This window comes from Bos indicus, chromosome X (genome assembly GCF_029378745.1).
Source record: "Bos indicus isolate NIAB-ARS_2022 breed Sahiwal x Tharparkar chromosome X, NIAB-ARS_B.indTharparkar_mat_pri_1.0, whole genome shotgun sequence".
NCBI lineage: Eukaryota > Metazoa > Chordata > Mammalia > Artiodactyla > Bovidae > Bos > Bos indicus.
Genome location: NC_091789.1, coordinates 99,603,053 through 99,627,523, shown reverse-complemented (window position 1 = coordinate 99,627,523; position 24,471 = coordinate 99,603,053). Strand labels below are relative to the sequence as shown.

General features: G+C 38.3%; 1 protein-coding gene across 5 annotated transcripts in view; it reads left to right on the top strand.

The window, feature by feature from the left end:
• Nucleotides 1-24,471, top strand: part of WNK3 (WNK lysine deficient protein kinase 3) — a 190,520-nt gene that overhangs the window by 56,086 nt on the left and 109,963 nt on the right. For all 5 annotated transcript variants that reach the window (XM_070783788.1, XM_070783789.1, XM_070783787.1 and 2 more), the window contains 3 exons: nucleotides 8,015-8,103; nucleotides 12,866-13,085; nucleotides 23,876-24,170. In XM_070783788.1, the coding sequence (XP_070639889.1) occupies nucleotides 8,015-8,103; nucleotides 12,866-13,085; nucleotides 23,876-24,170 (604 nt within the window). The remainder of the gene's footprint in view (nucleotides 1-8,014; nucleotides 8,104-12,865; nucleotides 13,086-23,875; nucleotides 24,171-24,471) is intronic.

Sequence of the window (24,471 nt, the reverse complement as noted above, 5' to 3'; positions counted from 1 at the left end):
ATTTTGTTAAGGATTTTTGCATCTATGTTCACCAGTGATATTGGCCTGTAGTTTTCTTTTTTCGTGGCATCTTTGTCACGTTTTGGTGTTAGGGTGATGGTGGCTTCATAAAATGAGTTTGAAAGTTTGGCTTCCTCTGCAGTTTTCTGGGAGAGTTTGAGTAGGATAGGTGTTAGCTCTTCTCTAAATTTTTGGTAGAATTCAGCTGTGAAGTTGGTCCTGGGTTTTTGTTTGCTGGAAGATTACTGATTACAGTTTCGATTTCTATGCTTGTGATCGGTCTGTTAAGGTTTTTTATTTCTTCCTGGTTCAGTTTTGGAAAGTTGTACTTTTCTAAGAATTTGTCTATTTCTTCCAAGTTGTTCATTTTATTGGCATATAGTTGCTTTTAGTAGTCTCTTTTTTTTTTTTTTTGAGTGTATGGAAAACATTTTTCATCCATTAATTTATTTATTCAATCAATTAAGAGACATTTCTTGAGCGCTTATGATGGGCCAAGAAATATGCTAAGTGCTGGAAATACAAAAATAAAAGACATGATCCATGCCTTCAAAGAACTTATTCTCAAAGGGCAGACAGACACAAACACATAATTATGGTAGATTGATTTGAGTGCTATTATAAACGTATAAGCAAAGTCCTGTTAGTTCCCTGAAAAAGAAATCTAATAACTTCTTTTTTTTAATTTTATTTTATTTTTAAACTTTATAGTAGTCTCTTATGATCTTTTGCATTTCTGTGTTGTCTGTTGTGATCTCTCCATTTTCATTTCCTATTTTATTGATTTGATTTTTCTCCCTTTGTTTCTTGATGAGTCTGGCTAATGGTTTGTCAATTTTATTTATCTTCTCAAAGAATCAGCTTTTGGCTTTGTTGACTTTTGCTATGGTCTCTTTTCCCTAATTTTTAAGATTTCTTTCCTTCTACTAACCCTGGGGTTCTTCATTTCTTCCTTTTCTAGTTGCTTTAGGTGTAGAGTTAGGTTATTTAGCTGACTTTTTTCTTGTTTCTTGAGGTAAGCCTGTAGTGCTATGAACCTTCCCCTTAGCACTGATTTTACAGTGTCCCACAGGTTTTGGGTTGTGTTTTCATTTTCATTTGTTTCTATGTATATTTTGATTTCTTCTGTGATTTGTTGGTTATTCAGCAGCATGTTGTTCAGCCTCCGTATGTTGGAATTTTTAATAGTTTTTCTCCTGTAATTGCAATCTAATCTTACTGCATTGTGGTCAGAAAAGATCCTTGGAATGCTTTCAATTGTTTTGAATTTACCAAGGCTAGATTTATGGCCCAGGATGTGATCTGTCTTGGAGAAGGTTCCGTGTGTGCTTGAGAAAAAGGTGAAGTTCATTGTTTGGGCGTGAAATGTCCTATAGATGTGAATTAGGTTTAACTGGTCTATTGTAGCATTTAAAGTTTGTGTTTCCTTGTTAATTTTCTGTTTAGTTGATCTATCCATAGGTGTGAGTGGGGTATTAAATTCTCCCACTATTATTATGTTATTGTTAATTTCCCCTTTCATACTTGTTAGCATTTGTCTTACATATTGTGGTGCTCCTATGTTGGGTGCATATATATTTATAATTGTTATATCTTCTTCTTGGATTGATCCTTTGATCATTATGTAGTGTTCTTCTTTGTCTCTTTTCACAGCCTTTATTTAAAGTCTATTTTTTCAGGTATGAGTATTGTTACTCCTGCTTCCTTTTGGTCTCTATTTGTGTGGAATATCTTTTTCCCACCCTTCACTTTCAGTCTGTATGTGTCCCTTGTTTTGAGGTGGGTCTCTTGTAGACAGCATATATAGGGGTCTTGTTTTTGTATCCATTCAGCCAGTCTTTCGGAGAAGTCACTGGAAACCCACTCCAGTACTCTTGCCTGGAAAATCCCATGGACGGAGGAGCCTGGTAGGCTGCAGTCCATGGGGTTGCTAAGAGTCGGACACAACTGAGCAACTTCACTTTCACTTTTCACTTTCATGCATTAGAGAAGGAAATGGCAACCTACTCCATTGTTCTTGCCTGGAGAATCCCTGGGACGGGGGAGCCTGGTGGGCTGCCGTCCATGGGGTCGCACAGAGTCAGACACGACTGAAGCAACTTAGCAGCAGCAGCAGCCAGTCTTTGTCTTTTGGTTGGGGCATTGAACCCATTTACATTTAAGGTAATTATTCATAAGTATGATCCCATTTCCATTTACTTTGTTGTTTTGGGTTTGAGTTTATACACCCTTTCTGTGTTTCCTGTCTAGAGAAGATCCTTTAGCGTTTATTGGAGAGCTGGTTTGGTGGTGCTGAATTCTCTCAGCTTTTGCTTGTCTGAAAAGCTTTTGATTTCTCCTTCATATTTGAATGAGATCCTTGCTGGGTACAATGATCTGGGTGTAGGTTTTTCTCTTTTGTCACCGTAAGTATGTCCTGCCATTCTCTTCTTGCCTGAAGAGTTTCTATTGAAAGATCAGCTCTTATCCTAATCGGTTTCCCCTTGTGTGTTATTTGTTGTTCTTCCCTTGCTGCTTTTAATATTTGTTCTTTGTGTTTGATCTTGTTAATTTGATTAATTTGTGTCTTGGGGTGTTTTGCCTTGGGTTTATCATATTGGCACTCTCTGGGTTTCTTGGACTTGGGTGACTATTTCCTTCCCCATTTTAGGGAAGTTTTCAATTATTATGTCCTAAAATATTTTCTCATGGCCTTTCTTTTTGTCTTCTTCTTCTGGGACTCCTATGATTCGCATGTTGGGGCATTTAACATTGTCCTAGCGGTCTCTGAAGTTTTCCTCATTTCTTTTAATTCTTTTTTTCATTTTTTGTGTCTGCTTCATTTATTTCCACCATTCTATCTCCTACCTCATTTATCTTCTACCTCACTTATCTTCTGCTTCCATTATTCTACTGTTGGTTCCCTCCAGAGTGTTTTTGATCTCATTTATTGCATTGTTCATTATTTATTGACTCTTTTATTTCTTGTAAGTCCTTGTTAAACATTTCTTGCATCTTCTCAATCCTTGTCTCCAGGCTATTTGTATGTAACTCCATTTTGTTTTCAAAATGTTGGATCACTTTTACTATCATTATTCTGAATTCTTTTTAAGGTAGACTCCGTATCTTTTCCTCTTTTGTTTGGTTTGGTGGGCATTTATCATGTTCCTTTACTTGCTGAGTATTTCTCTGCATTTTCATCTTGTTTAGATTGCTATGTTTGGGGTGGCCTTTCTATATGCTGGCAGTTTGTGGTTCCTCTTTATTGTGGAGGTTGCTCCCTGTGGGTGGGGTAGGACAGGTGGCTTGTCAAGGTTTCCTGGTTAGGGAAGCTTGCATCGGTGTTCTGGCGGGTGGATCTGGATTTCTTCTCTCTGGAGTGCAATGAAGTGTCCAGTAGTGAGTTTTGAGATGTCTATGGGTTTGGTGTGACTTTGGGCAGCCTGTATATTGCAGCTCAAGGCTATGTTCCTGTGTTGCTGGGAGAATTTGTGTGGTACGTCTTGCTCTGGAACTTGTTGGCTCTTGGGTGGTACTTGGTTTCAGAGTAGGTATGGAGGCTTTTGATGAGCTCTTATCGATTAATGTTCCCTGGAGTCAGGAGTTCTCTGGTATTCTCAGGTTTTGGACTTAAGCCTCCTGTCTCTGGTTTTCAGTCTGATTCTTACAGTAGCTTCAAGGCTTCTCCATCTATACAGCACTGATGATAAAACATCTAGGTTAATGATGAAAAGATTCTCCACAGTGAGGGAAACCTGGAGAGGTTCACAGAGTTACATGGAGAAGAGAAGAGGGAGGAGGGAGAGGTGACCACGAGGAGAAGAGGGGGGAATGAAAAGGGGAGAGACCAAGCTAGAGAGTAATCAATTCCCTATGAGCTCTCCACAGTCTGGACCCCTCAGAGAGGTTCATGGATTTACACAGAGAAGAGAAGAGGGAGGAAGGAGACAGAGGTGACCAGGAGGAGAAAAGGGGGAATCAAAAGGAGCAAGACAGATCCAGCCAGTAATCAGTTCCCTAAGTGTTCTCCACAGCCCGGAACACAAAGAGATTCACAGAGTAGGGTAGAGAAGAGAAGGGGGAGGGAGGAGATAGAGGCTACCTGGTGGAGAAAAAGGAGAGTGAAAAGGGGGAGAGAGCAATCAAGCCAGTAATCGCACTCCCAAGTAAAAATGGGTACTGAAGATTGGGTTCTTAAAGGTACAAAATTGATAACAGATAACAAAAAGGAAAGATTAAAAATCTAGAGTAGAGGTTAGACTCTCAAAAATACAATACTAAAAAAAGTCACAAAAATTATAAAATATATGTATGAAGTTTGCTTTATAAATAGGGAGGGTCTTTTTTTTTGCAAGGTAATAGTAGGTTATAAAAATGAAAATTAAAGGAGTAATGACTTAAAAATTAAAAAAAAACTTTTTAAAGAATTTAAAAATGATAATAGTAAAAATATATCTAGGAATTTCTCTGGGGCTGTTGTGGGCAATGTGGGGTCAGTTCAGTTTCAGATATTCCTTGATCCGGCTTATACTTCTCAAGATCTATATGCCCCTTCCAATGTAGTCAGTGCTAACTACAGGGTTTTAATCTGTTGCCCCTGTCACTTCCAAAGCGGTTCCCTCTGTTTATTTTAGCTTCTTCTGTTTGCTGGTCTCTTCGGTTTCTAATTTCCGACCTGACACAAGGGGGCGAAGGTGGTCCCTTATTTAGGCTCACTTGTTCAGTAGTGCTGTGGGAAGGGAGGAACACTGCAAACAATAGCACTGGTATGTGAAGGGAGTGCTTACAGTGTCTTGGCTGCACTGGATTTTCCCCTGCTCGTGGTGCGTGCACTTTCCCAGTCTAAACTTCTCAGGCTCTAGGTTGCTCTGCCGGGGAACTGTCTGAGGCACGCCCTGGGTTTCGTGCACTTCCCAGGTCTAAGCTGCTCAGGTTCAGGTTCTTCGGTACTCCACAAAGACACAGACTCAGTTGGGCCTGCATTTTGTGCCCTTCCCAGGTCCGAGCAGCTCAGGCAACCAGGTGCTTAGCCAGTGCACTCTCCCCAGGTGGGGCAGTTTGGAAACTTCTCCTCTTTGATGACTCCCTTCCTGGGATGGGTCTCCATCCCTTCCTCTTCTGCCTCTCTTTTTATCTTTTATATTTTGTCCTACCTCCTTTTGAAGACAATGGACTGCCTTTCTGGGTGCCTGATGTCCTATGCCAGCATTGAGAAGTTGTTCTGTGGAATTTGCCCAGCATTCAGATGTTCTTTTGATGAATTTGTGGGGCAGAATGTGGTCTCCCTGTCCTATTCCTCTGCTCTCTTCTGAGTCCAGTCTCTGAATGTTGAGTTTTAAGCCAACTTTTTCACTCTCCTCTTTCACTTTCATCAAGAGGCTCTTTAGTTCTTCTTCGCTTTCTGCCATAAGGGTGGTGTCATCTGCATATCTGAGGTTGTTGATATTTCTCTCAGCAGTCTTGATTCCAGCTTGTGCTTCATCCAGCCCAGCATTTCTCATGATGTACTCTGCATATAAGTTAAATAAGCAGGGTGATAATACAGCCTTGATGTACTCCTTTCCGTATTTGGATCCAGTCTGTTGTTCCGTGTCCAGTTCTAACTATTGCTTCTTGACCTGCATACAGATTTCTCAAGAGGCAGGTCAGATGGTCTGGTATTCCCATCTCTTTAAGAATTTTCCAGAGTTTGTGGTGGTCTACACAGTCAAAGGCTTTGGCATAGTCAATAAAGCAGAAGTAGATGTTTTTATGGAAGTCTCTTTGTTTTTCAGTGATCCAGCCGATGTTGGCAATTTGATCTCTGTTTTCTCGGCCTTTTCTAAATCCAGCTTGAACATATGGAAGTTGATGGTTCACGTACTGTTGAAGCCTGGCTTGGAGAATCTTGAGCATTTCTTTAGTAGCATGTGAGATGAGTACAATTGTGTGGTAGTTTGAACCTTCTTGCATTGCCTTTCTTTGGGATTGGAATGAAAACTGATCTTTTTATTTCTTAGATGGATGTTATTTTCCAAAGCTAAATAATAAAGATTGGCTAAATGTTTTGAAGACTTTTTCTAGTTCTAAAAGCCTCATTATTAAGTGATAGTCACTGCTATGAGTAATTTTTTACATTAGAAATTACAAGGAATGTGAGTAAGATGTGTTTGCCACCTACGAAGAGTTTACATTTTTAGCAGGGCAGTGATATAAACTCACAAATGACTACAAAAATAAGAGGATTGGAGTATAGAAGGAATTTAAGGGAGATAGAAGCAAAGTGTTAGGATTGTTCAAAATAGATCTCTTTCATGTTCAGTTGGGTGGCTCAAGGTAGGCTGCAAAAGAGATTGTTCACGTGTTTCAGATAACTAATGAGGCTGCTGCTGCTGTTGCTGCTGCTAAGTCGCTTCAGTCGTGTCCGACTCTGTGCAACCCCAGAGATGGCAGCCCACCAGGCTCCCCCGTCCCTGGGATTCTCCAGGCAAGAACACAACTAATGAGGCTGCTGCTGCTAAGTCACTTCAATCGTGTCCAACTCTTTGCGATCTCATAGACGGCAGCCCACCAGGCTCCCCCGTCCCTGGGATTCTCCAGGCAAGAACACTGGAGTGGGTTGCCATTTCCTTCTCCAATGCATAAAAGTGAAAAGTGAAAGTGAAGTCGCTCAATCGTGTCCGACTCCTAGTGACCCCATGGACTGCAGCCTACCAGGCTCCTCTGTGCATGGGATTTTCCAGGCAAGAGTACTGGAGTGGGTTGCCATTGCCTTCTCCAATGAGGCTAGAATGCTCTTTTAATTTGGGCCACAAATGGAAGAGTCTGTGCTTGATTTTTTAAGTTTCAGCTCCCCAGTTATTTCCCCCCAGGAGCAGAGAAAAGCAATAATTTTCTAGGCCTAGGGAGTAGTTAAGAGATCAGTGCAAAGGTCAAAGAGGGTATTTTCTATAAGAATTAAAAACTCCATTTTTTGATTGGTAACTTTATTCTTTTATATCAAAGTCACAAAAATGCAATATCACAATTCAGATTTCCATGTCTACTAAAGCTGCTTGAATTTGAGGCCCAAATTAACTCCTAATCTCACCAGATTTATCTACAATATGATATTTGGCTTTCTGATTCTATATACTGTAAGGTAGTGTGACAGACCCAGAACGAAATCTTAGATTGCCTCATTCTGTGATAATTATTCTATTATACCTTTCTGCTTGTAGCTTAATTTGGAATTTTCTATTAAGTGATGGCAGCAATCTCGTATTATTTTTTAAATATAAAACTCATAAATTAAGGGTTATAGAATGTAAAATAAGCAGGTTTAGGCAGCAAGCACAGTTATAAAAACGTTTTGAATTATATGGACCTCATTGATTTGATATTGAATTCCTAGAACATGACAATTAGCTTAAGGTTCTCTCAATATTTTGATATTGTTTAAGGATAAAAACAATATAAATTTCTTAAAAGTTTATGCATATAACTATATATATATATATATTATATGTATATTTATTGATTGTGTCTAGCCATTCTAGAAGACTTTGAAATACTGACTTGATTTGTTGGCAGTAGAAAATTCCTTATTTAGAATTTCTGAAAGTGTTTTTTTAATAACATTGATTTTTCTGATTCCAAGAAATACTTATTTATTATATTTTACTGATTGGGGTTATACTGTAGGTACATTTTGAAATCCTGTGTTTTTTCTGCTTAATGTTGTAGTATGAGAATTCTCCATTGTTTTAATTACTGTGAGACTATTTTTAGTTTCTGTTTATTAGCATTTGTATTTATATGTATATCACATAGTTTATATACTATTACTTCTGTTATTAAAGATTTAGATTGTTTACAGTTTTTCACTGTTGTTCGTAGAATGGTGACAAAATCCTTGTCAAAAAGTTGTTAAACTTATATTGTTTATATATATTTATTTCATTTAAGGTTTGAATGTGGTTTAGTGTTTAAAAAAATCATTATTTTACTAAGTGTTATGTTGGTCTGGGGTTTCAATTGCTTAATTTGTGACTAGAAACCATTTTTCCTCTTCCAGGGTATAAAACCAGCCAGTTTTGATAAAGTCACTGATCCTGAAGTGAAAGAAATCATCGAAGGATGTATTCGTCAAAACAAATCTGAAAGGTGGGTGCATATATAGTGAAAAGACATAACTAATGGATGAATTTTTCTCTTATCTTGCTTTGGGTCTTTTTCTGACCTTTGAATCATGCTGGGTATGACTTTTGAGTGGAAGCCAAACCACACTGTTTATAGTGAAGTGTATTATTGCCTTTTGTTGCCATTTTAAATTTATATTATGTATTGAATTTTCCTTGACCCGATATTAAGCTTCATCACTTTTAGCCATCAGTTTAACAGTTCGCTCTCAGGTAAACTTTATTCTAACAGTTAATAGATAGTGGAGAGTTTCTGCATTGTCAACTTCACATAAGTACTTAAATGGTTTTTTATGATAGTTTAAGAAAAATTTAAGCATCAACTCACTAGCTATTTTTTTTTTAATTTGTCCATGTGTTCTTGTGTCATGATAATGGTAAAGCTGACAGGGCTATTTTTTTTCAAGAAATAATAATAATTCTAAATTTATTTGTGTCACAATGTATATTTTTCTCACAATTTTAGTTTTAGCTTTTCTCTTTAATTTGAGCTTTGGACAGTTGCTTACTTAAATTGGTAGGTTAGTGTTTTATCTCCAGTTGATTATGATTAAATTAGATAATAGATCTTTTATAGAAATTATTTCCACCAGCATTTCACTGACTCTCTCCCATTTTTATTAGTTATCTAAGTTTACTGTTGCATATCTGAAAATATAAAAAGCCACTAAGATAAAGCCTGTTTAATTATAGCTTTATTATACAACATTCTTGGTGTTTGTACCAGTAGGCTATATCTATATATTTTAATTATGGTAAAATATAAATAACCTAAGATTTACCATTTTAATCATTCTTAAATGTACAATTCAGTGGCATTATGCACATTCACATTGTTGTACAATCATCACCACTATTTCCAGAACTTTATCATCAACCCAAACAGAAACTCTGTGCCCATTAAATAGTAACTCCCCATTCCCTTTCCCCTCACTCCCTGCCAATCTCTATTCTACTTTGTCTCTACCTCTTTTGTAGGTACCTCCTATAAGTGGAATCATAATATTTGTCCTTTTGGGTCATATAATATAATATTTGTCTTTTTGTGCTCTCATACGCACACCATTTTGTTTATCCATTCATCTGTTGATAGATACTTGGGTTATTTCTACCTTTTTGCTATTGTGAATAATGCAGCATGAACATTGGTGAATAAGTATCTTCTTAAATCTCTGCTTTCAGTTCTTTTTGGTATATACCTAAGAGTAGAATTACTAAATCATATGGTAATAATATGTTTAATTTTTGTGAAGAAGCACCAAATTTTTTTCCACAGTAGCTGCATCATTTTGCATTCCTTCCAGCAATGTATGATGGTTCCAGTTTCTTAACATCCGCACCAACTGTTTTTTGGTAATATCCATCTTAATGGGTGTAAAGTGCTATCTCATTTTGGTTTTGATTTCCATTTCCTTAAGGACTAATAATGTTGAGTATCCTTTCATGTGCTTATCAGTATTTGTATGTTTTCTTTGGAGAATTATCTATTGAAGTCCTTTTCCTTTAGAAAAAAATTGAGTTGTTTTATTGTTGTTTTTGAATTGTAGGAGTTTAGGCATGCTTTTTTTAAAAGCTATGCTAAAACTACCATTGAAGTAGCTGTTTTAGTTTGGTTTCTGTTTGTTTTTTATACAGCATTTTAATAATGATCTATTACCAAATAACACTGGAATATTCAAAAAAGGTTCATGGCACATTAGTGTTTTGGAAAGAGCCTAGGCTTCCATAGCAGAAGATTCAAATCTGGAGTCACACTTAGCCAGTGTGATCTTGAGCAAGTTACTTAGGTGTTCCTCAAAATAGGTATTATTTTGATGATTAAAAAGATAATGACACTCTTTGCCAACCAATGGCCTGTAGCCCACCAGGCTCCTCTGTTCATAGGTAAGAATACTGAAGTTGGTTGCCATGCCCTCCACCGGGGGGTCTTCCAGACCCAGGGATCGAACCCTTACGTCTCTTATGTCTCCTGCATTGGCAGGCAAGTTCTTTATCACTAGCACCACCTGCGAAGCCCCATCCAGGGGCTCCTCAGGAAACATTAAAAATGGTAAATGGAGCCTTCTGGGCTACAGTCCATGGGTCACAAAGAGTGGGACACGACTGAGCAACTCACACATTCACTTTTTCAAAGGTAATTTACCTCTTACCTGTTGACTACAGAATGTGCTGTGTGATTAAATAAACAAAAGACTTTGAAATTATAGATGGGGCCTTTTTTTCCCTCCTTTTTCTAGCAGTATTCAGTGCGTTATTTTCTGTTTAATTTTGAGTTGGAAAATACTCACAGAGACAGTAAATATCTACATCTTTCTCAGTGTGCTTTCTATCTAAAATAGTTCGTTTTCTCGTTTTCTTCTGCTGTGTTTCCTGTTGTTCCTAGAGGTTTATGGAGAATAGCAAATACAAAGTTAAATATATTATTACCTTTCCTATGCTGTAGTGGTAGTGCTAGTCACTAGGTTGTGTCTGACTCTCTGGGAACCTGTGGACTGTAGCCTGCCAGGCTCCTTTGTCCATGGAATTTTCCAGGCAAGAATGCTGGAGTGGGCGGCTGTTTTCTTCTCCGGGGGATCTTCCCAACTCAGGGACCGGACCTGGGTCTCCCACACTGTGGGCAGATTCCTTACCACCTGAGCCACCAGGGAATCCGCTCCCATGCTGTAAGGTTATTCTAAAGTTGTCTTTCTCTGTAATAATATTCTTTGGATTTTTATATAATTTTTATTTCATTCCTCTACAGATGTACTTTAGATGTTACACATATTTTATGAGTGGTTTTGCTTGTTTTGGCATTGCTCTTATGGCACATAAAATTCTAATTTTATTAGAATTTTATATTCTAATATTCTAATTGGCCTGAAAAGGATAATGCATCTTCCAAAAGTAAGAACTAAGTTCATATTTGGTGAATGTGGTTGGCTTTTTCAAAATAAGTAAAATAATTTCATAGGTTGCAGGGCAATCCCTTAAACTTAGCACCTCTCTGAAATTCAACCCTTATTTTAAAATAAACATACTTAAAATTTGAAAACACTGAAAAAAAAAAAAAAAAGATAATGAGTATAAAATACCTAACAGAATAATAAATATTTAATGAATGATACTATCTGCTGTTATTGCAGTGATTATTCCATAGTAAAAATATCTAGGCAAAACTTTCATTGAGAACCAGAATACTTAACTTAATTGTACCTTCTTAAACACATCTCACGGCCTTAAGACTAATTAGTCTGAGCAAGCATATTCTTTTCATAAAAACTGTCTTAGTTAAATGTTTATCTCTTGATCACTAAAGTGTAGAAGGTTGAAAATCCTCAACTTACAGGATACCGTGCTGTCAACATGCTTTCAGTTCAGTCTCAGTTCAGTCACTCAGTTGTGTCTGACTCTTTGCAACCCCATGGACTATAGCATGCCAGGCTTCCCTGTCCATCACCAACTCCTGGAGCTTGCTCAAACTCATATCCATCAAGTCAGTGATGCCTTCCAACCATCTCATCCTGTATCGTCCCTTCTCCTCCTGCCTTCAATGTTTCCCAGCATCTGGGTCTTTTCCAGTGTGTCAGTTCTTCACGTTAGGTGGCCAAAGTACTGAAGCTTCAGCTTCAGCATCAGTCCTTGCAATGAATATTCAGGACTGATTTCCTTTAGGATTGACTGGTTTGATCTCCTAGCAGTCCAAGGCACTCTCAAGAGTCTTCTCCAACACCACAGTTCAAAAGCATCAATTCTTTGGTGCTCAGCTTTCTTTATGGTCCAACTCTCACATCCATACATGACTACTTGAAAAACCATAGCTTTGACTAGATGGACCTTTGTCAGCAAAGTAATGTCTCTACTTTTTAATATGCTGTCTAGGTTTGTCATAGCTTCTATTTTAAATAGTACAGGAGGGGCTTTCTACATAGACATTATGGAATATATCAGTTTTAGCTCTCACTGGCCTGTAATATAGATATTATTTCTCTATTTTAGAAGTTGGTCAAAGAAAGGGAAATTACCTTTCCAAGCATATAAAAAAAAAATTTGAACCTCTGTCTTTTTTTTCTTCTCTTAACCTAATATTAACCTAATATTAGATTAATCCCTAACATTAGGCTGGAGTTGTATCCATTATGTGTATTCTTTGGCATAGGACACTGGCCTTAAATACTTCAAGAAAACTGTATGACTTTGCTGAACTAAATTAGCTTCACCCATGGCATTCTCTAAAGAGTGAATGCAGTACACTGACTAGATTACTGTTAATTGAGTTAATGAGTTCGGTTTATAAATTTTGTTAAAAAAAAGTTTGAATTGCTAATTTACTTTAGAGTTTATATATCTGGAAGAGTTTTTAGTTTCCTTGCTGACAATCCATTGTTAGAGTTTTAGTGACTTAAGCCAGTGATTTAGGGAAGATACTGAATCCATCTAACATACTGCAGCACTTTTCAAATTATCTCTAGGCATACGTTTAGATATGTTAAACTTCAGTATCTGGATATGTTACTGTTAATGGTCCTTAATTAAGATCACTACAAATGCATGTTAATCGAGGTTTGTTTGCATCCTTGATAATAATAAGTGGATATAAGATTTTCTTCTTATAATAAGACAATGGTTTAGTTAATAGAAAATTTTAAATAAACTTGTTGCTTTGACAGATTTTTTTACTGATTAAGTGTTCTATGTCTTGTTTGTGATTGGAAGAATTGATAACAGGTTTGTATATTGTTTATTAGGTTGTCTATAAGGGACCTACTAAACCACGCATTTTTTGCGGAGGATACTGGACTAAGAGTGGAGTTGGCAGAGGAAGATGATTGCTCAAATTCATCCCTGGCTTTAAGACTCTGGGTTGAAGACCCTAAAAAATTGAAAGGCAAACATAAAGATAATGAAGCTATTGAATTTAGTTTCAATTTAGAAACAGATACACCTGAGGAAGTAGCATATGAAATGGTAAGTGAATCCTATCCCCAGCCTCCCCTCCCGTTATAGTATCAGAGTTGCAGCCTTTCTCTTTCTGATTGCTTTCTTTTCTCTCATTTTCTTTATTTAAATTGAAATTTTATTATGAAATATATCTATGCAGCTGAGTATATTAAATTTGTATGTACAGTATAAAGAATAGTAAAACTCTACTTTTGTTAAGAAATGGAACACTACTGGTGCCTTAGAAGTTATCTGTGTGTCCCTCCTACTTGCATTCCCCTCCCTCATCACTATAGATAATATCTACCCTGACTTTTTAAAGAAATAATTAATTTACTTTAATTGGAGGCTAATTACTTTACAATATTGTGGTGGTTTTCTCCATACATCGACATGAATCAGCCATGGATCTACCCTGACTTTTGTGTTACTCTTTGCTTTTCATTATAGTGTACCTAAATAATATATATTATTTTGTTTTGAAAACTAGAGTGCCCAGCACACACCTAGCTGGTTACTGAAGTTACTGTTAGGTGAAGATACCCAGGAGAGGTAAGCTGAACAGAGTCTCTTGGTCATAGTCTGGCTCAAACTTCCCTATGAATTTATGAGAGCTGAGTCTGGGAAGGTCAGACTTGTTAACCTCTACTTTCAGGCATCTGGGTGGGCCAATAATCAGGGAACCTCTGATGTAAATAGTTGTGCATCTTTTTTCTTGAATTGGCCAGATTCTCCAGAGAATTATCTTTCAGTATCCTGCCTGGAGGTTAAGGATGTGGTTATTGGTGCATTTTGGTAGCCAAGTGGGGAAGAGTGCTGGCAGTTTCTGTGTATGGCATTCAGCATGCATATGGTCATATAATCTTCTTATTTTTCACATGATAGCTATACCTTCAACTGTGCCTGGTGTTCCCTAGTCCAGAGATCCTCTTTTACCCTTTCCAGAGAACAAAATTTTAGACTTTTTGAGTAGGGGAGAAGCAATCACCCAAAGATGTGGAAAGGAGGGTGGGAGATCAGAACCTAATACCTAACTACTTCTGAAAACCCTTTCACTTAATCTTCCTTATTTTAGTCATCTCTTGACTTTACCCACTTCTGTAAGTACCTGGTATGGCTAGTTCCTATGTATTATGAGTTTTATTCAGTATAAATGAGAATGATTCTCAGCTTTCCCTGACTCACCTTTACCAGTTATTATCTGTTTTCGACATCCCCAAATGTCCAAAATGTTTGTTGTTGCAGTTGACTTTATTCTGTCTATCCTTGTGAGTTTATGACTTAAAAATCCATTTACTCTGGATTTTTTTTTTGAACTTTGTGAAAGAGTGAAATTAAATATATGGATTCCATCTAACATTTTAATCATTTTTCAACTATGATGAAATTTCCCCAAATCTGTAGAACCTTGAGACATACTTTAAAATACAGACTGTAGAACTGAGAATAATATGCCTGACATCTCTTCAGGTCATTATCTGTGCTACTCAGCCCTATTCCTTTTAGACAACAAGCCCTTAATGTCTCTCATGTAACTCTACTAACACCTAGTAAGATATAGCACTTTGCTATGAGCATACATCAACTGCCTAGAGTGCTGATTGCTGGACTTCATCTACCTCTCCCTCAGTAGCCTTCAAGTTCCTTGTTTTATTTAATCCAGGTCAGACTTTCCCTTCTTCTGTGATTCTTTCTCTACTTCCACTAGAAAGGCTTCTGTTCCTTTAGGGCTTATTTTGAAGCAGCTTATTTCTACCTCTTATTTCATTTTAAATTTTTATACATTTCTTACCACCAGCTTGTGTGTACTTATAGGAAAAAGGACCAGCTTAGGCACTTATGTTTCTGGAGCCTAGTAATTTTTTTCCTATTCCAGGCTCTGGCATTTGTACATGTCTGATTAAGAAAGAACATTCAGTTCAGTTCAGTCACTCAGTCATGTCCGACTCTTTGTGACCCCATGAACCACAGCATGCCAGGCCTCCCTGTCCATCACCAACTCCCGGTGTCCACCCAAACCCACGTCCATTGTGTCAGTGATGCCATCCAACCATCTCATCCTCTGTCATGCCCTTCTCCTCCGGTCCTCAATCTTTCCCAGCACCAGGGTCTTTTCAAATACGTCAGCTCTTCGCATCAGGTGGCCAAAGTATTGGAGTTTCAGCTTCAACATCAGTCCCTCCAGTGAACACCCAGGACTGATCTTTAGGATGGACTGATTGGATCTCCTTGCAGTCCAAGGGACTCTCAAGAGTCTTCTCCAACACCACAGTTCAAAAGGATCAACTCTTCTGCACTCAGCTTCCTTTATAGTCCAACTCTCATATCCATACACGACTACTGAAAAAACCGTAGCCTTGACTAGACGGACCTTTGTTGGCAAAGTAGTATCTCTGCTTTTTAATATGATATCTAGGTTGGTCATAACTTTTCTTCCAAGGAGCAAGCGTCTTTTAATTTCGTGGCTGCAATCACCATCCACAGTGATTTTGGAGCCCAGAAAAATAAAGTCTGACACTGTTTCCACTGTTTCCCCATCTATTTGCCATGAAGTGATGGGACCGGATGCCATGATCTTAGTTTTCTGAATGTTGAGCTTTAAGCCAACTTTTTTACTCTCCTCTTTCACTTTTATCAACAGGCTCTTTAGTTCTTCTTCACTTTCTGCCATAAGGGTGGTATCATCTGCATATCTGAGGTTATTGATATTTCTCCTGGCAATCTTGATTCCAGCTTGTGCTTCTTCCAGCCCAGCGTTTCTCATGATGTACTCTGCAAATAAGTTAAATAAGCAGGGTGATAATATACAGCCTTGACGTACTCCTTTTCCTATTTGGAACCAGTCTGTTGTTCCATGTCCAGTTCTAACTGTTGCTTCCTGACCTGTGTATAGGTGACTCTAGAGGCAGGTCAAATGGTCTGGTATTGCTATCTCTTTCAGAATTTTCCACAGTTTATTGTGATCCACACAGTGAAAGGCTTTGGCATAGTCAATAAAGCAGAAATCGATGTTTTTCTGGAACTCTCTTGATTTTTCAATGATCCAGCAGATGTTGGCAGTTTGATCTCTGGTTCCTCTGCCTTTTCTAAAACCAGCTTGAACATCTGGAATTTCATGGTTCATGTATTGCTGAAGCCTGGCTTGGAGAATTTTGAGCATTACTTTACTAGCGTGTGAGATGAGTGCAATTGTGTGGTAGTTTGAGCATTCTTTGGCATTACCTTTCCTTGGGATTGGAATTAAAACTGAATTTTTCCATTCAGATGTAACCTAAATCAAATCCCTTATGACTATACAGAGGAAGTGAGAAATAGATTTAAGGGACTAGATCTGATAGAGCGCCTGATGAACTATGGACGGAGGCTCGTGACATTGTACAGGAGACAGGAATCAAGATCATCCCCAAGAAAAAGAAATGCAAAAAAGCAAAATGGCTGTCCGAGGAGGCCTTACAAATAGCTGTGAAAAGAAGAGAAGTGAAAAGCAAAGGAGAAAAGGAAAGATATACCCATTTGAATGCAGAGTTCCAAAGAATAGCAAGGAGAGATAAGAAAGCCTTCCTCAGTGATCAATGCAAAGAAATAGAGGAAAACAATAGAATGGGAAAGACTAGAGATCTCTTCAAGAAAATTAGAGATACCAGGGGAACATTTCATGCAAAGATGGGCTCGATAAAGGATAAAAATGGTATAGACCTAACAGAAGCAGAAGATATTAAGAAGAGGTGGCAAGAATACACAGAAGAACTGTACAAAAAAGATATTCATGACCCAGATAATCACAAAGGTGTGATCACACACACTCACCTAGAGCTGGACATCCTGGAATGTGAAATCAGGTGGGCCTTAGGAAGCATCACTACGAACAAAGCTAGTGGAGGTGATGGAATTCCAGTTGAGTTATTTCAAACCCTAAAAGACGATGCTGTGAAAGTGCTGTACTCAATATGCCATCACATTTGGAAAACTCAGCAGTGGCCACAGGACTGGAAAAGGTCAGTTTTCATTCCAATCCCAAAGAAAGAAAGAACATGAAACAAATTAACTATTTTTAATAGCATTTGGAATTTGGGGTAGGAAAATAACTCTGCTAGTAAAAAATAAAAGTAAAAATCTTAAATGTTAAAGATGTGACTTTGAAGAAAATTGAAATTGTATCAAGCATCTTCTCTGACCACAACGCTATGAGACTAGATATCAATTGCAAGGAAAAAGCTGTAAGAAACAGAAACACGTGGAGATTAAACAACACGTTTCTAAATTACCAGTAGGTTACTGAAGAAATCAATAGGGAAATTATAAAATTTCTAGAAACAAATTACAGTGAAAACATGACAACTCAAAACCTATGGGATGTAGCAAAAGCAGTTCTAAGAGGGAAGTTTATAGCTACCTCAAGAAATAAGAAAAACATCTAATAGACAACATAACTTTACACCTAAAACAACTGGAAAAAGAAGAAAAAAAACCCAAAATTAGTAGAAGGAAAGAAATCTTAAATTCCCGAGCATAAATAAATGAAAAAGAAATGAAAAAAACAATAGTAAAGATTAATAAAACTAAAAGCTGGTTCTTTGAGAAGATAAAATCGACAAACCCTTAGCCAGACTCATCAAAAAAAAAGAAGAATCAAATCAACAAAATTAGAAATGAAAAAAGAAAGGTTACAACAGACAATGCAGAAATACAAAGGATTATAAGACACTATTATGAATAACTATATGGCAATAAAATAGATAACCTAGAAGAATGGACAGATTCTTAGAAAAGGTCAGTCTTCCAAGACTGAACCAGGAAGAAATAGAAATGATGAACAACCCAATTACATGCACTGAAATTGAAGCTGTGATCAAAAATCTCCCAAAACACAAAATCCTGGTACCAGATGGCTTCACAGGAGAATTCTGTCAAACATTTAGAGAAGAGCTAATGCCTATTCTTCTAAAGCTGTTTCAAAAAATTGCTGAGGAAGGAACACTTCCAAATTCATTCTACAAGGCCACCATCAGCCTGACACCCAAACCACACAAAGACAAGACAAAAAAAGAAAACTACAGGCCAATATCACTAATGAACATAGATGCAAAAATCTTCAACAGAATTTTAGCAAACAGAATTCAGCAACACATCAAAAACCTCATACACCATGATCAAGTTGGGTTTATTCCAGTAATGCAAGGATTCTTCAATATATGGAAATCAATCAATGTGATACACCATATTAACAGATTGAAAGATAAAAACCATATGGTCATCTCATAAACTCAAAATGGATTAAAGATCTAAACGTAAGACCAAAAACTATAAAACTCCTAGAGGAGAACATAGGCAAAACACTCTCTGACATACATCACAGCAGGATCCTCTATGACCCACCTCCCAGAATATTGGAAATAAAAGCAAAAATAAACAAATGGGACCTAATTAACCTTAAAAGCTTCTGCACATCAAAGGAAACTATTAGCAAGGTGAAAAGACAGCCTTCAGAATGGGAGAAAATAATAGCAAATGAAGCAACCGACAAACAACTAATCTCAAAAATATACAAGCAGCTCCTACAGCTCAACTCCAGAAAAATAAATGACCCAATCAAAAAATGGGCCAAAGAACTAAATAGACATTTCTCCAAAGAAGACATACAGATGGCTAACAAACACATGAAAAGAAGCTCAACATCACTCATTATCAGAGAAATGCAAATCAAAACCACTATGAGGTACCATTTCACACCAGTCAGAATGGCTGCGATCCAAAAGTCTACAAATAATAAATGCTGGAGAGGGTGTGGAGAAAAGGGAACCCTCTTACACTGTTGGTGGGAATGCAAACTAGTACAGCCACTATGGAGAACAGTGTGGAGATTCCTTAAAAATTGGAAATAGAACTGCCTTATGATCCAGCAACCCCACTGCTGGGCATACACACTGAGGAAACCAGAAGGGAAAGAGACACGTGTACCCCAATGTTCATCGCAGCACTGTTTATAATAGCCAGGACATGGAAGCAACCTAGATGTCCATCAGCAGAGGAATGGATAAGAAAGCTGTGGTACATATACACAATGGAGTATTACTCAGCCATTAAAAAGAATACATTTGAATCAGTTCTAATGAGGTGGATGAAACTGGAGCCTATTATACAGAGTGAAGTAAGCCAGAAGGAAAAACACCAATACAGTATACTAACGCATATATATGGAATTTAGAAAGATGGTAACAATAACCCGGTGTACGAGACAGCAAAAGAGACACTGATGTATAGAACAGTCTTATGGACTCTGTGGGAGAGGGAGAGGGTGGGAAGATTTGGGAGAATGGCATTGATAGATGTAAAATATCATGTATGAAACGAGATGCCAGTCCAGGTTCGATGCACGATACTGGATGCTTGGGGCTAGTGCACTGGGACGGCCCAGAGGGATGGTATGGGGAGGGAGGAGGGAGGAGGGTTCAGGATGGGGAACACATGTATAACTGTGGTGGATTCATTTTGATATTTGGCAAAACTAATACAATTATGTAAAGTTCAAAAATAAAATAAAATTAAAAAAAAACCCATATGATCATCTCAGTAGATGCAGAAATAGCCTTTGACAAAATTCAGCACCCATTTACGATTAAAACTCTTTAACAAATGGGCATAGAAGGAACCTACTTCAACATAGTAAAGGCTATATATGATAAACCTAGAGCAAACATTATTCTCAATGGGGAAAAACCGAAAGCATTCCCCCTAAGATCAGGAACAAGACAAGGGTGTCCACTTTCCCCACTATTATTCAACATAGTTCTGGAAGTCCTAGCTTCAGCAATCAGAGAAGAAAAAGAAATGGTTCCAGATTGGAAAAGAAGTAAAGCTCTCACTGTTTGCAGATGACAGGATATTGTACATAGAAAACCCTAAAGATAGTATCAGAAAATTACTAGAACTAATCAGTGAATTTAGCAAATTTGCAGGATACAAAGTCAATACACAGAAATCACTTGCATTTCTGTATACTAACAATTAAAATAAAATGTCAGACTTTATTTTGGGGGGCTCCGAAATTACTGCAGATGGTGATTGCAGCCATGAAATTAAAAGATGCTTACTCCTTGGAAGGAAAGTTATGACCAACCTAGATAGCATATTAAAAGCAGAGATATTACTTTGCCAACAAAGGTCCGTCTAGTCAAGGCCATGGTTTTTCCAGTGGTCATGTATGGATGTGAGAGTTGGACTGTGAAGAAAGCTGAGCGCTGAAGAATTGATGCTTTTGAACTGTGGTGTTGGAGAAGACTCTTGAGAGTCCCTTGGACTGCAAGGAGGTCCAAGCAGTCCATCCTACAGGAGATCAGTCCTGGGTGTTCATTGGAAGGACTGATGCTAAAGCTGAAACTCTAATACTTTGGCCACCTCATATGAAGAGTTGACTTATTGGAAAAGACTCTGATGCTGGGAGGGATTGGGGGCAGGAGGAGAAGGGGACGACAGAGGATGAGATGGCTGGATGGCATCACCAACTCGATGGACATGAGTTTGAGTGAACTCCGAAAGATGGTGATGGACAGGGAAGCCTGGCGTGCTGCAATTCATGGGGTTGCAAAGAGTAGGACATAACTGAGCCACTGAACTGAACAATGAAAAATAAGAAAGATCAATTAAGAAATCAATCCCATTGACCATTGCAACAAAGAGAATTAAATATCTGGGAATAAACTTACCTAAGGAGACAGAAGAACTGTACACAGAGCATATTGAAAAGCAGAGACATTACTTTGCCAACAAAGGTCCGTCTAGTCAAGGCTATGGTTTTTCCAGTGGTCATGTATGGATGTGAGACTTGGACTGTGAAGAAAGCTGAGTGCCGAAGAATTGATGCTTTTGAACTGTGGTGTTGGAGAAGGGTCTTGAGAGTCCCTTGGACTGCAAGGAGATCCAACCAGTCCATTCTGAAGGAGATCAGCCCTGGGATTTCTTTGGAAGGAATGATGCTAAAGCTGAAACTCCAGTACTTTGGCCACCTCATGCGAAGAGTTGACTCATTGGAAAAGACTCTGATGCTGGGAGGGATTGGGGGTAGGAGGAGAAGGGGATGACAGAGGATAAGATGGCTGGATGGCATCACTGACTCGATGGACATGAGTCTGAGTGGACTCCGGGAGATGGTGACGGACAGGGAGGCCTGGCGTGCTGCGATTCATGGAGTCGCAAAGAGTCAGACACGACTGAGCAACTGAACTGAACTCAACTGAATGAAAGGAATCAAAGATGACATAAACGTATGGAGAGATATTCCATGTTCCTGGGTAGGAAGAATCAATGTTTTGAAAATGACTATACTACCAAACACAATCTACAGATTCAATGCAATCCCTATCAAATTACTAACAGCATTTTTCACAGAACTAGAACAAAAAACTTCACAATTCATATGGAAACACAAAAGACCCTGAATAGCCAAAGCAGTTTTGAGAAAGAAGAATGGAGCTGGAGAAATCAAGCTTCCTGACTTCAGTTTATACTACAAAGCTACAGTCATCAAGACAGTATGGTGCTGGCACAAAAACAGAAATACAGACCAATGGAACAAGACAGAGAGCCCAGAAATAAACCCATGTACCTGTGGGTACCTTATTTTTGACAGAGGAGGCAAGAATATACAGTGGGGCAAAGACAGCCTCTTCAATAAATAGTGCTGGGAAAACTGGACAGCTACTTGTAAAAGAATGTAATTAGAACACTTCCTAACACCATACACAAAGATAAATTCAAAGTGGGTTAAAGACCTAAATATAAGACCAGAAACTATAAAACTCTTATAGGAAAGCATAGGCAGAAGACTCAATGACATAAATCAAAGCAAGATCCTCTGTGACCTACCTCCTAGAGTAATGGAAGTAAAAACAAAAGTAAACCAGTAGGACCTGATTAAACTTAAAAGCTTTTGCACAGCAAAGGAAACTATAAGCAAGGTGAAGAGACAACCCTCAGAATGGGAGAAAATAATAGCAAATAAAACAGTTGACAAAGGATTAATTTCCAAAATATACAAGCAGCTCATACAACTCAATACCAGAAAAACAAACAACCCAATCAAAAAGTTGAAACTCCAGTACTTTGGCCACCTGATGCAAAGAGCTGACTCATGTGAAAGGACCCTGATGCTGGGAAAGATTGAGGGCAGGAGGAGAAGGGGATGACAAAGGATGAGATGGTTGGATGCCATCACCACCTCAGTGGACATGGGATTGGGTGGACTCTGGCAGTTGGTGATGAACAGGGAGGCATGACGTGCTGTGGTTCATGGGGTCGCAAAGAGTCAGACACGATTGAGTAACTGAACTGAACTCAATCAAAAAGTGGGAAAAAAGACCTAAGCGGACATTTTTCCAGAGAAGACATATAGATGGCTAACAAACAGATGAAAAGATGCTCAACATCACTCATTATTAGAGAGATGCAAATCAAAACTACAATGAGATACCACCTCACATCGGTCAGAATGACCCTCATCAAAAAGTCTACAAACAATAAATGCTGGAAAGGGTGTAGAGTTAAGTGAACACTCTTACACTGTTAGTGGGAATGTAAATTGATATAGCTACTATGGAAGACAGTATGGAGATTCCTTTAAAAACTAGGAATAAAACCACCATATGACCCAGCAATCCCACTCCTAGGCATATACCCTGAGGAAACCAACATTAAAAGAGAGACATATATCCCATTGTTCATTGCAGCACTATTTACAGTAGCTAGAACATGGAAGCAACCTAGATGTCCATTGACAGATGAATGGATAAAGAAGTTGTGGTATATATACACAATGGTATATTACTCAGCCATAATAAAGAACACATTTGAGTCAGTTCTAATGAGGTGGATGAACCTAGAACCTATTATAGAGAGTGAAGTGGGTCAGAAAGAGAAAGATAAATACTGTATTCTAACACATATATACAGAATCTAGAAAAATGGTACTGAAGAATTTATTTACAGGGCAACAGTCGAGAAACAGACATAGAGAATAGACTTATGGACATGGGGAGAGGCGAGGAGAGGGTGAGATGTATGGAAGCAGTAACATGGAAACTTACATTACCATATGTAAAATAGATAGCCAACGGGAATTTGCTGTATGGCTCAGGAAACTCAAACAGGGGCTATGTGTCCAACCTAGAGGGGTGGGGTGGGGAGGGAGATGGGAGGGAGGTTCAAAAGGGAGGGGATATATGTATACCTATGTCTAGTTAAGGCTATGGTTTTTCCTGTGGTCATGTATGGATGTGAAAGTTGAACTGTGAAGAAGGCTGAGCACCAAAGAATTGATGCTTTTGAACTGTGGTGTTAGAGAAGACTCTTGAGAGTCCCTTGGACTGCAAGGAGATCCAACCAGTCCATTCTGAAGGAGATCAGCCCTGGGATTTCTTTGGAAGGAATGATGCTAAAGCTGAAACTCCAGTACTTTGGCCACCTCATGCGAAGAGTTGACTCACTGGAAAAGACTCTGATGCTGGGAGGGATTGGGGGCAGGAGGAGAAGGGGATGGCAGAGGATGAGATGGCTGGATGGCATCACTGACTCGATGGACCTGAGTCTGAGTGAACTCCGGGAGTCGGTGATGGACAGGGAGGCCTGGCGTGCTGCGATTCATGGGGTCGCAAAGAGTTGGACACGACTTAGTGACTGAACTGAATTGAACTGAACTGATGGCTGATTCATGTTGAGGTTTGACAGAAAACAGCAAAATTCTGTAAAGCAATTATCCTTCAATAAAAAATTAATTAATTAATTGAAAAAAGAGATGTTATTTGCTTATTATGTTTTGTTTGTAGGTCAAGTCAGGATTCTTCCATGAAAGTGATTCCAAAGCTGTTGCTAAGTCCATTAGAGACCGAGTGACCCTGATAAAGAAGACAAGGGAGAAGAAGCCAGCTGGCTGTTTGGAAGAACGCAGGGATTCCCAGTGCAAGTCTGTAGGGAATATACTCCCTCAGCCCCAAAATACATCTTTGCTCCCTCCTCCTGTTCAGCACACTGGGGCGGAATGTGAAGAAACTGAAGTTGATCAACATGTGCGACAACAGCTTCTACAAAGAAAACCACAATATCATTGCTCCTCTGTTACAGGTAACACAGTTATAATGTATAAAAGGAAACATGTAATTGTACTCCATTATCTTTAAATAGTACTTTTGTATGTTTCAAAGCATTTTGTTATCTATCCTTTCATTAATCCTTTTCCAAAATCTGTAACTAGACAAGCCAGCTAGTTTCCTTACTTTAAAATTAAGAAACTGTTCTGTTAAGTGACTTGTCCAAGGTACTAGTTGAATCAGGATTATAATCTTTTTACCATTTTTAAGAGTCTAACATGAATCTTTTAGTAAAGGAAATATGGATCTAAAGATAGAACTTATTTTTCAAGAGA